This window comes from Nannospalax galili, unplaced genomic scaffold, assembly GCF_000622305.1.
Source record: "Nannospalax galili isolate Female #2095 unplaced genomic scaffold, S.galili_v1.0 scaffold901, whole genome shotgun sequence".
In the NCBI taxonomy this organism is placed as follows: Eukaryota; Metazoa; Chordata; class Mammalia; order Rodentia; family Spalacidae; genus Nannospalax; species Nannospalax galili.
The window spans coordinates 1,507,417-1,523,831 of record NW_008344555.1 but is presented as its reverse complement, the minus strand read 5'-3'; the positions used below and the strand labels follow the sequence as shown (position 1 = coordinate 1,523,831).

The 16,415-nt window shown below is 39.9% G+C and overlaps 1 protein-coding gene and 1 non-coding gene across 7 annotated transcripts; both read left to right on the top strand.

The window, feature by feature from the left end:
- The first annotated feature begins 6,738 nt into the window (after positions 1-6,738).
- Positions 6,739-16,112, top strand: Rbmx (RNA binding motif protein X-linked). Of its 6 annotated transcripts, none has more exons than XR_003850757.1 (11): positions 6,739-6,925; positions 8,134-8,266; positions 8,456-8,562; positions 9,142-9,313; positions 10,038-10,190; positions 10,710-10,824; positions 10,961-11,086; positions 11,500-11,582; positions 12,225-13,453; positions 14,344-14,427; positions 15,047-16,112. XR_003850757.1 is itself a non-coding variant. In XM_008840707.3 (9 exons), the coding sequence occupies exons 2-9, from the start codon at positions 8,158-8,160 to the stop codon at positions 12,533-12,535; spliced, it is 1,176 nt and encodes a 391-aa protein (XP_008838929.1). In that variant the 5' UTR covers positions 6,739-6,925; positions 8,134-8,157; the 3' UTR covers positions 12,536-13,988. The 6 variants fall into 6 exon arrangements, 2 of the variants coding, with proteins under 2 accessions (XP_008838929.1, XP_017655511.1); XR_003850758.1 differs by having other exon boundaries at positions 8,131-8,266; XR_003850759.1 differs by lacking the exon at positions 6,739-6,925 and adding an exon at positions 7,054-7,201.
- On the top strand, positions 8,314-8,381 carry LOC115071656. The gene has a single exon (XR_003850764.1). It is a non-coding gene; the product is annotated as a small nucleolar RNA SNORD61 (small nucleolar RNA).
- Positions 16,113-16,415: the final 303 nt, after the last annotated feature.

Here is a 16,415-nt window from a genome sequence, read left to right as displayed (position 1 = left end):
GGAGGGAGGGAGGGAAAGAGAGAGAGAGAGAAACAAAACACTAATAAACTGGGTACCCAAATACCCAGCAGAAGTAGACTGGGGAAGGCCTTTTAAGGCAGCCAAGTAGAGTTCCCCCATTGCAAGTCCTGAGAAGAGCTGAGTGTCCCCTTGAACGAGGCTTCCAAGTAAAAGAACAAATAACAGTAGAAAAGTAACTTTATCAAATCAGGAACTTACAAACATCCAGCAGAGACTGAGGAAGCCCCTTTAAGGCAGCCAGCTGGAGTCCTCCAATGAGAGTCCAAGGCAGAGCAAAGTGTCCGCTTATGTGAGGCTTTCAAATAAAAGAATAGCAACATACAGTGATAACATCAGAAACTGACTGGGGAAGTTGAAGCAGTGAGCTGAAGTTCCTGGTTGAGCTTTCTCTCCATAAACTTCCAGCTCATCTTTCCCACTATAGACTGTTTTGTTTCATGAGATAAATGATAGCATCCTTACGGCTCTTCTCACAGACAGAACTGAGCTGTTCAAGACAATTTACCCAAATAATGTTTATTACAACTTCCTTTGAAACAGGGTCTCTCATTGGCCTGGAACTCATTCATAAGACTAAACTGGCTGGCTAGGAGCCACAGAGATCCTCCAGTCTCTACCTCCCCAGCAATAGGATTGCAATCAATCACAAGAGCCAGTATGCCTGGGTATTTTTACTTATGTTCTAGGGATAAAACCAGGTCCTTTATTTACTGACCCATTTCCCCAAACCCAACTGCATGACTTTTCCCAGTAGACAGAGTAAATTATAGACCACCTAAGATCGAAGCTTTGCCACCCTAGTGTCTCAAAAAGACATTTAGTAGCACATGCCAGAAACCTGGTGGGGCCTTGGTTTCTCCTTCTTTCCCCAAAGTCAATCCATCATCAATATTAATATCTAAAATTAAATATGCTATGTACTTACTTTGTTCTAAGGATTAAATGTTTTGTGAATATTAACTCTTTTTAACTCCCATACTTCCTATAGATATTATCATTATCCTCATTTTTAAACTGAAGCACCAAGAAATTATAGATTTGCCCAAATTCATCCAGCTAGGAATTGGCAGAAGCAAAATTTAAGCCAGGCACAAGCATCAGAGTCCATGTTCTTAGCTAGGCTACTCTGCATTGCCTCAACTTCCTAATTGTATTTCTCATCTATCTACTTTTTTCCCTCTCCATGACCACTACTCTAGTCTAAGTGACATGTCTTACTCAGAATACTGCCTTAAGCCATGAGGCTTTCAAATGTCTACAAATGCTTCTTTTATGACTCATTATCCACACAGCTGCCAGTGTGAAATTTACAAAACACAAATCAGCTCAAATTGTCCTCCTGGATTAAAGCCTTTCAGTGGTTTCCTGTCCTTAGAATGAACTCCCAAGTCCTCTTCCATGATGTCCAAGGGTCCTGGATGATGATCTGTGCTTTCTCCATCTCGATTCCCTCTCACTGCTTTCCCTTCATCACTATACTCCCATCACAGTTGCTTCATTTAAATTTTTCAAATGCTATCAAGTTTTTTCTTCAGCAAAGCTTTTCAACATGCTGTTGCTGTCTAGAACAGAGCTTTTAAAACTTTTTCTACTCATGACCCCTTTTTATGATTTTTATTTTATGTGTATGAGTATATTGCGTGCATGTATGTAAGTGCACCCGTGTTGTACAATGCATGTAGAGGTTAGAAGAGGGCAATGAATCCCCTGGAACTGGAGTTACCAATGGTCGTTAGCTGCCATGTAAGTGTTGGGAGCCAAACCCAGTCCTCTGCAAGAGCAGCCAGTGCTGTTAACTGCTGAGCCATCTCTCCAGCCCCATATGACCCCTTTTTGCTTGAGAAATTTTTACATGCCTTTATTTATTTACTTACTTACTTATTTATTTATTTATTTATTTATTTATTTATTTATTTAATTTAGTGTGAGTGTTTTGACTGCACGTATATATGTGCATCCATGTTGTGCAATGCCCGTGAAGGCCAAAAGAGGGCATTAGATCTCCTGGAACTGGAGTTAAGGATGGTTGTTAAATGCCATGTGGGTACTGGGAACCAAACCTAGGTCTTCTACAAGAGCAGCAATTACTCTTAGTCACTGAATCAACTCTCTAACCCCCTTAACAATTTTTTTGAAGCTCAATTCAACAGCAATTATTTGACAGCAGGGACAAAGTCATGTGTAACCAAAGCTGACATCAAACTCATTTTGTGGATGAAATTGGTCTTGAACTGATCCTCCTTTCTTTACCTCCTAAGTGCTGGAATTACAAGTGTGAGCCACTACATCCAGCTTCAAACAGCAGTTTTTCAATTTAAGCATTCTAAATTAATACAGTTCAAAAATATGCTAATTTGATACATGCTGAGGAATGATGGTAGGAAAGTATTGCATCTTTGTTTTCCATAATTAAATTATCATGTTTCCATAAGAGCAGAAAACTTTATGTACAGTAAAAACATTCCAATACATAGCATACAATCTCCTTGAGCTGGGGTGTTTCGGGCAGTGTGCTGTTGGCACTGTGCGTCCTGAGGGAGTACACAGAACCATGTACACATGTTGTATGCTTAGGACCAAGACTGTAGTGATTTTCAGTGTCACGTGGGTGAGCATGGCAGATTCACATATCAGAAACCTTTTACTATTGCCTTTTTTTCCCTCTGTATCGTTCTAATTTTAGTATATGTGCTACCAAAGTGAGCACTACTATTGCCTTTTTAATTTTTTTGCCATACCCATATTCAGCTATGGAACCCCTATGAGGTCAAGACCCATTGTATAAAAAGCTGGTACTTAGAGTGTTCTTCCAACAGTTGCATCCCATCCTCCAACTCTGTCAGGTGGCTCTTCCTTGACTGATCTAAGTAGGTTTCCTCCTCTAGCACATGCATGCTTTTTATTCTCTGATCACAACTCATTTTCTTGATGGAAACTTTCATTAATTAAAAAAAATCCATTTTCTAATAACCATCCCCCACTAGACTGTAAGTTTCATAAGAGCAGAAATCAAGTCCATTTTATTCATTTATTTTTATTTATCAGTCCTTTCTATAATGAGTAACATATATTGGGTACCTAGCTGGGTATGGTGGCACACTCCTGTAATCCCATCACTTTGGAGGTGGAGGCAGAAGGATCAAAGTTCATGGACTACATGAGACTCTGTCTCAAAAAATATTAAAAGGGTTGGGAATGTGGTTCAGATGGTAGACGGCTTACAAGCATAAATCCCTGGGTTATATTCTTAGCACTGAATAAAATTGGGCATGGTGGCACTGAGGAGGTAGAGGCAGGAGGATCAGAAATTCAAAGTCATCCTTGGTTATAGAGTATGAGGCCAGCCTGAGCTACATGAGACTCCCTTTCAAAAGTTAGCCAAGTAGTAATGCCAAATGGGAAGTTGTATATGCAAGTTGGGAAGCTCTGGGGATATGTTTGGCAAAGATCTTGCCTATTATGCATGAGGCCTTGAGTTCAACTCCCAGAACAGGAAAAAAAAAAAAAAGAATGGGACTGGAGAGATGGCTCAGCAGTGAAGAGAACTGGCTGCTGGGCTGCTGTTGTAGAGGACCTGGGTTGGGTTCCCAGAACCCACATTGTGGCTCACAACCATCGGCAACTCCAGTTCCATGGGATCCCCCACCTTTTTCTGGCCTCTGAGGGCATCTACATGCATTGGTAGTACTACTCTGGATTTTATTTTGTAATTTCACAATCAAATTTTGAAGCTAAAGTTATAGATTATACGTCTAATGAGAGTCTCTCAGTTCAGACTATTACATGATGCTGTGTGGTACAGTGTTTTATCCTAGAATCTATAAACCATAATTTGATAACCTGGCTTTTACCTTTGGTTATTAGTTTTGGTAACAAGTTGAACATCTACCTAGCTTTGTTTTGAATTTCACTGAACAGCAATAAATCTGTCTTGATGTTTTGGTTCAAATCATCCATATTCTTAAAAAGTAAGTAGAATTTTTAAGTAAATGGAGTGTCATTTATAGAAATAGTATTTCCGCCATTTCTCTTAGAATATCAGAGAGCAAAACTATATCTTGAAGGGACTATTGGTGTCATAAGGCATAGTGGATCTGCATGTTTCTCTTAAGTCTTCATAAGACTGTTTTATTTTTTTATTTTTCTTTTTAAAGTCCCTAGATGGAAAAGCCATCAAGGCTTTAAGGCAAGCCTGGGCTGCATAGAGAGACCTTGCTTAAAAGAGAAAGGAAAAAAGGGTTTAGTAACAATGCTGAAAATTTTCTTATATTTAAAAAAATCTATGAGCCTAGTGTGGTGGCTCATACTAATAATCTCAGTACTTGGGAAGTGGAAGCTTGAAGATCAGGTATCAAGGCCAGCTTGGTATAGATAGTGGAGTAAAAATGTAGTATGCATGCAGGACGTGGTAGCACACACCTTTAATCCCAGCACTCAAAGCTGAACAAAAAGAGCAAAATAATTGTAGCATAGAAACTAGACAAGGTGGCCCATGCCTGTAGTCCTAGCACTCAGGAGGCAGAGACAAGAGGATGTTTTAAGTTTGAGGCCAACCTGGTCTACATAATGAGTTCTGAGCCCACGAGGGCTGTATGGTGAGATGTATGGTGTATGTATCTCAAAAACAAATCACATCAAAACAGAACAACAAAAAAGCACTACAGTATAAGTCTAGATTTCTTTTTCCCTCCAATTACTCTCTATCTCAGTATAGCTTACTGGAAAGTCCATCATCTCCCATTCTCCAAATTTTAATCTTTCTTTTGCTTTTTGAGACAGGGTCCAGCTGACCTGGAACTCACAGTATATACCTCTTTGGTCTCAATCTCACAGACATCAACCTATTTTCTCCTCCAGGGTACTGGGATTAAGGCATGTGCCACCATGGCTGGCCCCAAAGATTTTATTAAGGCATATATTGTTTCTTCTTACCATTTATTATATGTGTTATTATGGGGAAGCGCACATGCAAAAGTGTGCCTGTGGAGGTCAGAGGACAACTTTATGGGTTTGGTTCTCTCTGTCTTTACATGGTTTCTGGAGATTGCACTCAGGTTGTAAGGCTTGTGGTACATGCTGAGCCAACTCCCTGGCCCAAGATAACAGACAGACTTTATTGTTATACATTAATTTATTATTCTTAAAATTTATTTTGTGAATGTATGTCAGGGGGCCTCAGCACACATGTAGAGACCAGAGAACAATTTGCAAGAATCGGTTGGTTCTCTTCTTCCACCATGCATGTGAGTTCTGGGGACAGAGCTCAGGTCATCCATCAGGCTTGGTGATTTGACTCACTGAACCATCTCACTGGCTCAAGACCATTGACTTTTAAAGAGCTTGTTGAAGGCTTGTTTCTGTTCTTTGGAGAACAGATATGGCTGCAATGACTTACACATGCCCTTCATGTAAAAATATAAGTCTGACAGGACAGCTTCAACTTACACACCACATAGTAACCCCTAGTTTAATAACTGAATTTTTTTTTCTTTTCCTTTTTTGAGACAGGGTCTCACTATGTACCCCTGGCTGGCCTGGAACTCACTGTGTAGCCTAGGGTGGCCTTGAACTAGGGCTGACCCTCTTGCTTTGAGTGCTGGGATTAGAGGTGTGAGCTACCACATCCAGATTTTCTGCTGTGTTAATCAAATCTGTTCTCCCTAATATTGCTCACTAAAGCACCTAGTGTACTTCCTCTTTGGTATTAGTCACCATATGCAGTTATTCTACTTGTTAATTATATGCTTTAACTTTTAAAGAAAATATTTTTTAAGTGAAAACTTTTGTAATTTTTTCTTTGGCATATATAAGTGCAGAACACTTGGCCAGGTGTGGTGGCTCATTTCTGTAAACCCATCACTTGGGAGGCTGAGACTGGAGGACAGCTGTGAGTTCCAAGCCCAGCCTCAGCCTTAATGTGATCCTGTGTCAAAAAGAACCAGGAGTGGTGGTGCATGCCTTTAATCCCAGCGCTCAAGAGGCAGAAGCAAGGCATCTCTGAGATTAGGGCCAGGCTGGTCTACATAAGGAGTTCCAGGCCCGAGGTTACACCCTGTCTCAAAGCCAAACTAAACCAAAATCAAACAAAAAAATTGCAAACAATGCTCACCTTAAGTTCCAAGATAACTGGGCATCAGGTATTCGATTTGCTAAATCGAGCAGCCTTGCCCAGGAGGCGCCTGGCCCTAGTCTCACTTGTTCTGGGTTGTATCGTCATTTAGAAGGTATCCAGTAATTGTTCTGTATGGTTTCTCTGTGGTGCCATTCTTTAAATTTGGTCTGCACCTGACGATTATTGAGATTTCCCTGTTTATTAGGAATTCTTGCTCAAGGTACTTTTGGTAGTTCTATCACTTCTTTGTTTGCTATCTTAAGAGGACTGACATTTTAGTGTCTACCATTTTCATGTTGCTATGTTGCTTTTGGAATTAAGCTTTTATGGAAAAGTTAAAGTGAACTTTTATGTCGTGCGCGGCCCACTAGTTCGCTCAATAATTTCACTTCTTTATTCAGTGAAGCCGGTGCACCATTTTAGCGGAAAGAAAATCGCGCGTTAGAGTGGAATTTTTTTTGACCGGCTGGAATCCGCGGCCCGCAAGACACTTAAGCCGGGGGAAAGGGGAGGAGCGAATAGTGAGTGACCTAGCTGCCGGCCAATGAAGAGACTGGGAAGCGCTCCCCCTCCCTTCGTGTTTCAAATTCTAAGCTTTAGTTTCATCCGGGTTCTTCAGCCTCGTTCCCGGGTAGTATAAAGTTTGCTGTCTCCTTTGTTCGCCCTCGTTGCGCAGTAGTCCTAGCGGCTTTTCTTCTGTTCGGAGAACCGGCAGCTGTCACTGGTGCTGAGCTGATTGCGAGGCCCCATCGGCGAGCTCGTAGGAGCTTGACACCGTCGCCCTCCCCTCCGGTACGAGCCTCCTTTTCTAAACGTCACCCTTTTCCATGTTAGGGCTTGAGATCGGCTCCCTAGAGAGAGTGGTGGCGGGCGCCATTTTAAGATGCCCCAAAGTGCGGACCTATTTAAAGCTGAGGCTGGAAGGAAGACCGGAGGTGGCTCGTTCCTGGCGTACCACTGTCCTGAAGGATTGGCTGTCGTCCGCAGTGGGGGTGCAGGGTAGTCGTAGGCTGGAGCGGGAGCCGGAGCCACCGCGTTTCCTGCATTGGAAAGTCGCTGGGTCTAACGGTGGGCATGTGGACTTTGAGACTGTTTCTTCGTTCGCTGGTGGCCCGGCAGAAGAAGGCTTTGGGATTTTTGCAGCCAGTGTTAGTGGCGAAAAGTTAGTTGCCTGACCGTTGGCAGTGGTTCTGGGTCGATTCCAAGTGTCGCCATTTTGTCTTCCACGCGGTTTTAAATGAGGCTTAATTAGGTTCCCACACGGTCGTGGAGTGTTGGGAGTCTTGAGCTGAGTGATTCTACGTTCCGTTATTTTCCGACGTTGGCACTTTGCTTTTATTTTTATAGGCTAGTAACCTTTCATTGGGTTAGATGCAGCAACTTGGTTCAAACTTAGAGTGATTTCTGCCTAGACTTGAAAATCCTAAGGAGAAAAGGGAAAAACAGCGAAAGAGGGCTTGGTCTTCTTGTAGTGTGTCCGGTGGTGACCTTGAAGGAGTCGGCAGTCTTTTTGCATGCTAGTCTCTCTAGGTGGTGGGAAGGGAGATAAAAGTAAATGGGGCTTTGAAGATAACTAATCTCTAGTCCAGTGTATTTGTAGCCGGGTGTGGCTGCCCATGCCTGTTACTCCAGCGCTGAGAGGCTATGGCTAGCCTTGGCTAAATATGTGATTCCCTTGCATTAAAAATCAAAACAAGTCCGAAGAATGCGTATTTAAAGGCAAATATTGCCTTTCCAAATGTTCAGTAGCTGTTAATAGACTAAAGACAGCTTGGTGAAAATTAGGCTGGCCCTTTTACCCAGGTTTATGTACCTTGAGCTGTTAGACAAACTACTTAAATTGGTTTCCTATGGCCCTTGGCGCCTCAGCTTTACCGGTATCGGTATCTTTAGTTACTAAAGAATAAGGTTATAGTAAAATGTGAGCCACAATTAAAGTGTTCCATAAACTTAGGGAACTTTCAGCAGGGAAGGTAATGAATTCTATTATTTCTCAGCAGATTCCTATCATCTGGAAGGAAAATATGGTTGAGGCAGATCGCCCAGGAAAGCTCTTTATTGGGGGGCTTAATACAGAAACAAATGAGAAAGCCCTTGAGGCAGTATTTGGAAAATATGGAAGAATAGTGGAAGGTGAGTTATCTAAAATTTTGTGCCGAGTTATTGTAATTAAAAGATAAGCTGTGATGAATTTGAATGCGCTGATCTTCTGACATGATAATTTTGTCCTCTAAGAAGTTCTGAGCTTTGTTTTTGCAAATTTGCCTTTGTTTTTTTGCTTGAACTGTAGTAATACCTTTTCTCCCCTGAAAACTGTTTTAGTACTTTTGATGAAAGACCGTGAAACCAATAAATCAAGAGGATTTGCCTTTGTCACTTTCGAAAGCCCGGCAGATGCTAAGGATGCTGCCAGAGACATGAATGGCAAGGTATGATTGTCTGCTTGATGAATGACAGCGTGTTTTCCTAGTGAATAAAGGAACTGCTGTGTACCAAAGTTGGGTTCAGAACAGCTCTTAAGAATTTTTGTGTATATATCCAGAAACATCTGATCATAGCATTGGTAGTACTACTCTGGATTTTATTTTGTGATTTCACAATCAAATTTTGAAGCTAAAGTTATGGATTATTTGTCTAATCAGACTCTCTCAGTTCAGACTGTTGGGATGCTGTGTTGTACAGTGTTTTATCCATAAACCATAATTTGATAACCTGGCTTTTACCTTTGGTTATTAGTTTTGGTAACAAGCTGAACATCTACCTAGCTTTGTTTTGAATTGTACTGAACAGGAATAAATCGGTCTTGATGTTTTGGTTCAGATCATCCATATTCTTAAAAACTAAGTAGAATTTTTAGGTAAATGGAGTGTCATTTATAGAAATAGTATTTCTACCATTTCTCTTAGAATATCAGAAGAAAACTGTATCTTGAAGGGACTATAAGACATAGTGGATCTGCACGTTTCTCTTAAGTCTTCATAAGACTGTTTTTATTTTTCTTTTTAAAGTCCTTAGATGGAAAAGCCATCAAAGTGGAGCAAGCCACCAAACCATCTTTTGAAAGTGGCAGACGTGGACCACCTCCACCTCCAAGAAGCAGAGGCCCTCCTAGAGGTCTAAGGGGAGGAAGAGGAGGAAGTGGAGGAACTAGGGGACCCCCTTCACGTGGAGGACACATGGGTAATTCGGTTGACCTTGGGCTTGGTATATAAATTAAAAACTGCATTTTACCTTAAGCATATAAAAACAAAATAATTTTATCTTTGAAAGAGCTATAACATTTGGCTTCTGCCCACCCACCCCCTTGTTAAGAATCAAACCCAGGACCTGTTGGCAAATGCTTAGCTTTAGTAATTGTCTCAGCCCTGCCCTTTTTTTCTCATTCTGTAGGACTTTTGGATTTTTCAAAGTCTTTCTTTGGCCAGGTATGGTGGCACATGCCTTTAGTCCCAGCACTCAACAGCAAAGTCCTAGCACCCAACAAAGAACAGTTTGCTTCACAACCATTCTCTTTTCTGCTTAGTTGGAGGGTCTAGCTTTCCCCTTATGCAAGAAAAAACATGGTGAGAGAGCCCTAGCCAGCCTGAATTACAGAGACTTTTTTTTTTTCTTTTGGTCTTTTTGAGACAGGGTCTTATTGTAGCCCTAGCTGGCCAGGAACTCACAGGGTCTTATTGTAGCCCTAGCTGGCCTCAAACTCACAGAGATCAGAGATCCACCTGCCTCTGCCTCCCAAGTGCTGGGATTAAAGGCGTGTGCTGCCACGCCCAGCACTTAGTTTCATTTTTCTCTTGAAGAAAATAGTTCAGTCCTTTTTCCTGAGTCTTGTGTTACTTTTTTTTCTTTTTTGCTGTATTTCTTTCTTGATTATTATGTTAATGTATTTTTTTCTATTCTCATACAGATGATGGTGGCTATTCCATGAATTTTAACATGAGTTCTTCCAGGGGACCACTTCCAGTAAAACGAGGACCACCACCACGAAGTGGAGGTCCCCCTCCTAAAAGATCAGTACCTTCAGGACCAGTTCGCAGCAGCAGTGGAATGGGAGGAAGAGGTAAATGCTGCATGCATAACAAAATGTGCTGCCAGCATAACAAAGAAATCATTGGTGACTCTTAACCATGTGTAAACCAACCGTGTGGTGGTGCATGCCTCTAATCCTAGCACTTGGAAGGCTAGGAGGAGGGTGGCCATGAGGGTAGCCTGAGCTACATGGGAGACCTTGTTTCAAAAAATAAGTGCTGGGCTAGTGGGATGGTTCCATGAGTAAAACACTTGAACAAGTCTCACTTGAATTCAGTCCCCCACAGATTTTGTCATCTTACCTCCACATTTGCACCATGGCATATGTATCCCTCCCACCCCCACACACATTAGTAATATATAAAAGACATTTATGCTTGCAGTTGACTCAAGGATTCTAGGCAATCTCATATTTATAATTAATGAGCACTGAGATGATGTGAGGAGTTTCTTATCTAGTTATACACTATATTTGATTACATCACTGTTTCTCGTGGTTCACATTTTCGTTTTCACCTAGTTAGATTTTGATGATTGTGTTTTCCTTAAGCCCCTGTATCACGTGGACGAGATAGTTACGGAGGCCCCCCACGACGAGAACCCCTGCCTTCTCGTAGAGATGTTTATTTGTCTCCGAGAGATGATGGATATTCTACTAAAGACAGGTAACAAAAAAGTTGTTATTATTTGGTATGGATGAATGTTTGCCTGCATGTATGCACTATATTATGTCTCAGTTTCTTTATTAATTATGCTGAAAGAGAGCTTATCAAAAGCACAAAACAAATTTTCTTTCTGTAGCTATTCAAGCAGAGATTACCCAAGTTCTCGTGATACAAGAGATTATGCACCACCACCAAGAGATTATACTTACCGTGATTATGGTCATTCCAGTTCACGTGACGACTATCCATCCAGAGGCTATAGGTAGGTGGCTCCTTCTGTGATTTGCTTATAAATAATTGTTTGCTCTAAAAATCAATGCTTTAGGAGCCAAATGAGATGGTCTCACCTGGCAACCTCAGTTCAGTCCCTGAAACCTACAAAATGGTAGAAGGAAAGAGCAAATATCACGAAGTTGTCCTTTGACCTTCACAGGCTTGCCACAGCATACACACATAGTATTAACAATAATAATTTTAATTACAATTTTTAAGTGATTCACTAGGGCCTAAAAGTTTTAGTGATCGAGATGGATATGGTCAGGATCGTGACTATTCAGATCATCCAAGTGGAGGTTCCTATAGAGATTCATATGACAGACAGCACACACAATAATAATAATGATCACAATTTTTTTAAATGATGAACCAGGACCTAAAAGGTTCTTTTTCATTTAGTGATCGAGATGGATATGGTCGGGATCGTGACTATTCAGATCATCCAAGTGGAGGTTCCTATAGAGATTCATATGACAGTTATGGTAAGATACTGGTTAAGGATCTTAAATGTCACCAGCTTGAGGTTTTAGGTTTATGAGCTATATTAATAGGCTGTGTGGTGCTTGCTTTTAAAGGGACCTTTGCTTGCTCTCAGTGGGGTAACTGTCAGCTGGGTTTTTCCTAGTTTCGTAAAGGGCTTTTTGTTTTTTTTCTTTGTTTCGTTTCCGTTTCTTTTCTTTTGAGGCTGTTCGCTTGCTTTGGAGGGGATTTTGCTTGCTTAAATTGGCAGCCTTATGTGTTTTCCCCCAACAGTGAAAGTACAATTTAAAATTTTTATTAACAAGATCAAATATTTACCATTGCAATATGAAGGAAATTCTACAGTTCAAAATTGCAACTTATCACTGGAAAGTGGCTGAGTGTCTACTATAAAATAACAAGCTGTCTGGAATATCCTCTTGAAATACACACCGTCTTCAGTCTTTTCAAACAAACATTAAAAACAATCCATTTCCATATTTCAGCAGATGAGCAGTTCCCTCTTATGGCCAGCAATGGTAGAGTTTAAAACCTCCCAGTTGAGAAAGTAAACTTATAATACACGAATTCTGTAAATTCAGATTTAAATGTTGTATATATACAATTTATAGTGTTGCCATATTACCTGACCATTGACCCTGCAGGTAACTCACGTAGTGCTCCACCTACACGAGGGCCCCCGCCATCTTATGGTGGAAGCAGTCGCTATGATGATTACAGCAGCTCACGTGACGGATATGGTGGAAGTCGAGACAGTTACTCAAGCAGCCGAAGTGATCTCTACTCAAGTGGTCGTGATCGCGTTGGCAGACAAGAACGAGGGCTTCCCCCTTCTATGGAAAGGGGGTACCCTCCTCCACGTGATTCCTACAGCAGTTCAAGCCGCGGAGCACCAAGAGGTGGTGGCCGTGGAGGAAGCCGATCTGATAGAGGGGGAGGCAGAAGCAGATACTAGAAACAAACAAAACTTTGGACCAAAATCCCCATTCAAAGAAACAAACAAAAAGTGGAAACTATTCTGTCATAAACTACCCAAGGACTACTAAAAGGAAAAATTGTGTTATTTTAAAACATCCCTGTTTTAAGTTCCCCTTCATATTTTTTATGTTCTTGTGAGGGAAAAGTAAGACATGTTTAAGTTAATTTGATATTAGGAGTTGCTTTTTAACAAGCAAATGTTAAATGTGTAAACCTTGACTTGTGCTAGTATTGTAATTTTCCAAGTAAAAATGTCCCTAAAGGCCACTTCCTATCCAATCTTTCCCAGTAAATGAGGCAGGCAGTTCTAAGATCTTCCACAAACATCTAGCCATCTAGATGTCCTTTGGTCTCCATTGAAACTGAAACATCCTGCCTATACAGACAAGCTAGCTTTTAGAGGGTGGTCGGGTATGCTACTCTTAGGATTCAGAGTATCTTCCAACTAAAATTTCAATGTTCACAGGATAAAAGACCTGAGATCAGATACCTAGGAAAGTACTATTCACCCAGAAACCCAAAAAAAGCAAATGGATAATGCTGGCCATATTTTGCTTTTCTGACATTTCCTTGGGAATCTACAAAGAACCCCCCTTTTCCCCTTCCCTAGTAAGACCATTTAAGTGTGTGTTAAACAACTACAGAATACTAAATAAATAAAAAGTTTGGCCAAAACCAACCATGAAGCTGCAAACGGTGCTTGCTCTTACTGTTTAAAATTTTTGCAACTCTGTAGTGTCTCACTTTTAAAGGAACAGCTTGATTGCAAAGGAGAAAATAGATAAGCAATGAAGTTATCTCCAACTTCCTAAAGGCTTTTGACTTCTAAAAAGTGAATCTATCAGCATTCCACATCAGATTTAAAGCATCAAATGCCTGTGAAACAGCAAAGATGGTAAGCAAAGCAAACTAGTTTTTCCGTCTAAGTCGAAATTGAACACTTGCCTTCCTCATAGTACAGTGAAGCACACTGTACTTCATGGCAATGGAAATGCCTTCTAGATTATTTAAAAAAACTTTTGGAACAAAAAAAAACCAGATATTCAATAGCATTTTAGAAGTTCTCCAAATTCAACACTTGGATTTTTTTTTTAAGCATGTGTAGCACTTAAAGGCATTAATACAGCTGTTGGTTTACAAACAGCAATTCGGGAATTGGGCGGGGGCATTTTTTAACATTTTTGATGAAGACCTTTAAACATGCTTCATGTGTTTTGACTTTTTTTTTTCAAATTAGTCTTTTAGTCAATATAAAGAAATGGCTTAGGATTGGGGTCCCCCTCTCTGACCCCTATAAGCCATTGCAAACTTGACCTTTAGTTGGATGCCTGACTTGTTTTTAGTTCTATGAAACTACACTGTATGGAGAAAAATCTATTGCAAGTGGTCTTTAAAAAGCAGAAACCTGAGGCAGCATGACCCAGGTCCAGCCATGAAGTTGAAAAAGATGCTCTTGAATGTAGTAAACTTGAAGACCTCCAACTAAAAATCCTTACACTGCACTTATTCCTTCAAATGTTTTGTCCGTTCAACTTATGGATTTAAACGTGGCAGTGCACCATTGGAAAAGAATGAGAATCCATAAGCCATGCAACTTAACCATTTAAGCCATTCCAGTCCATCCCAAGCCAGTGAATCTTCCACCAATTAAGAGAAATAGTAGAACATGAAATAATGCTTTAAGCTGCAAGTCCTTTTCTTTCTGGAAAAGAGGGCAGTTATAGGCAAACGTTAAAGAACTTCGTTAAGAGAAATAACTAGTTTTCATGTATTTAATTTTTGCAGGTTGAACATAATGGTCATATGGTCATGGAGTGCTGATTTATTCACAATAGATAAAGCTGGCAGCGAGAAAAATCAAATGCTAAGGTAAGTGTGGAAAGCAGTAGCCTCTTAAGGATTAAATACTAGCTTGGCTGTAGTGCAGCTATGGTGTTGGCAACTGTTTTGTCTGTATATATGCTCAACTCTTGGAAAATGAGAATGAAATTGTTTTGATGTAAAACATCTAGCACTTCCACTTAGAGTGGAGTGAAGGTATATAGGAATAATTACTAGTAACTTTTATAGTAACTCTTGCAAGAGTTCTCTTGACAAGTACTATATGATTCATGGTTTGTTTGAAGAACAAACTTGTTCCCATGCATGCCGTCAGTGCCCGCTCATTCTCAACAGCCACAATACAAAATGAGTAGTTATTGATAGAACTGTTCCCACGTTCCAGTTTGGATAATTTAATTTTATGTGCATAATGATGGCAGACTATTTAATCTTAATATTACGAAGCTGATGCTTGATTGCCTTGGACTTTAAAGCAAATACTTAGACAGTGAAAGCAGCAAAAATGTATGTCTTTAAAAATGAGAGAATTCATGTATGGAATTCTCAATAGGTATTAAAAAGAAAAAAAATATTTTTAAAAAAGAATGAGATTGAAGTACTTTGCACTATAAGATACTTTGTAACCTGATCCCATGCTTTTTTACAGAGTTGTTGCAGCAGAAGAATGCTGATAAGTCACAACAGTTGGTTAAGCAGTGTTCATCATAGTTGGTTTGGTATAGGCAATAGACAGTTTTTTTGGGGGGTCTTCAAGGAGGCAGGCATCAAATCAGTGTTGCTTAAAACTCAGTTAGGGGGTAGTAATTACCTAAAACTGACCAAATGGAGAGAGGGAAACAAGTTGGTAAGAGGAGTTATTCAGGAAGTTTTCATGGCTCTGTGTAGATTCTGTAGCTTTGTTATTTGTTTAGGCAAAGTAATGGGGATAACTCTACAGTTTAGAGCTGATTATATCACTGACCATAAGAAAGTTGAGTTAGAAGCTGGCATTGTAACTCAAGTGATGGAATGCTTGCCTAATACCCATGAGACCCAGAGTTCAATCCCTAGCACCATACAGAAATAAAATTCATTCAGAAAAATGAGTCTTCAGTGATTTTCATGAAGCAAATCATTTTTTGGCGTTAACTCATCAGGAAAAGATATTTAGTTGTACTATAAAATGTTAAAGCGGAGGGAGTAAATACTGTGAAATGAAAGCTAAAACTGGAAACATTGCTTGCTAATATAATGGAAAGCATACTGGAAACAAAACTAGGCTAGTAGGTCACTATTTTTGTAAGTCTACTTTACCCTCGGGTCTCAGTCTCGGGAAACAAATTATGATACAATTCAGGTTTATTGTTTTGGAAACCAGAATCTGTAATGTACATGTTGATGTTCTCAAGGGAAACAGGTTGAGTTGCAGGTTTAAAGGATCCAGTTCAACTCCTGGGTTTCTTTTTTTTTTTTTTTTAAGGACTAATGCTGTTATGATTAGGGGAAATTATCCAAAGAATTTGAACCCCCAGTAATCACAATCCTAATCAGACCATGAGGGTATTGACTGAATTTCAGTAGTTGCACTTGAATAGCTACTTGAACTTAGCCTTCCATGCTCAAATTACTTGAGTAGATAAATCTATGAAGACCTTTTGGCTCTGGAGAGTTCATTAGGTTTCCTAAATGATACATCATAGAGACTGCTAGTATGTATGAATGTTAAATTCAAAGTAAGCAGTAGACATAAGCTACCAAGAGACCTTTTTGACAAATGGTAAACTTTACAAACCTAATAGGCTTAAAATTTCCAATTGGAAAAATATTGGCCTTGATTCTTTTAGCTTTATACAGGTTGTAAAAGGATTTGAGTAATACAGGAAAATGTTTTTATGGTTTATTTGGTAGTTGGATGTAGTGTTTAGGTGTAATAGGTAACTTGACTTTTTGGAATGTTTTGTATTGAAATCTAATAAAACTTGAACATGTATCTTTTTGTGGTGTTGGGTTCTTTTTTAAACCTTTTGAAAGTAGAA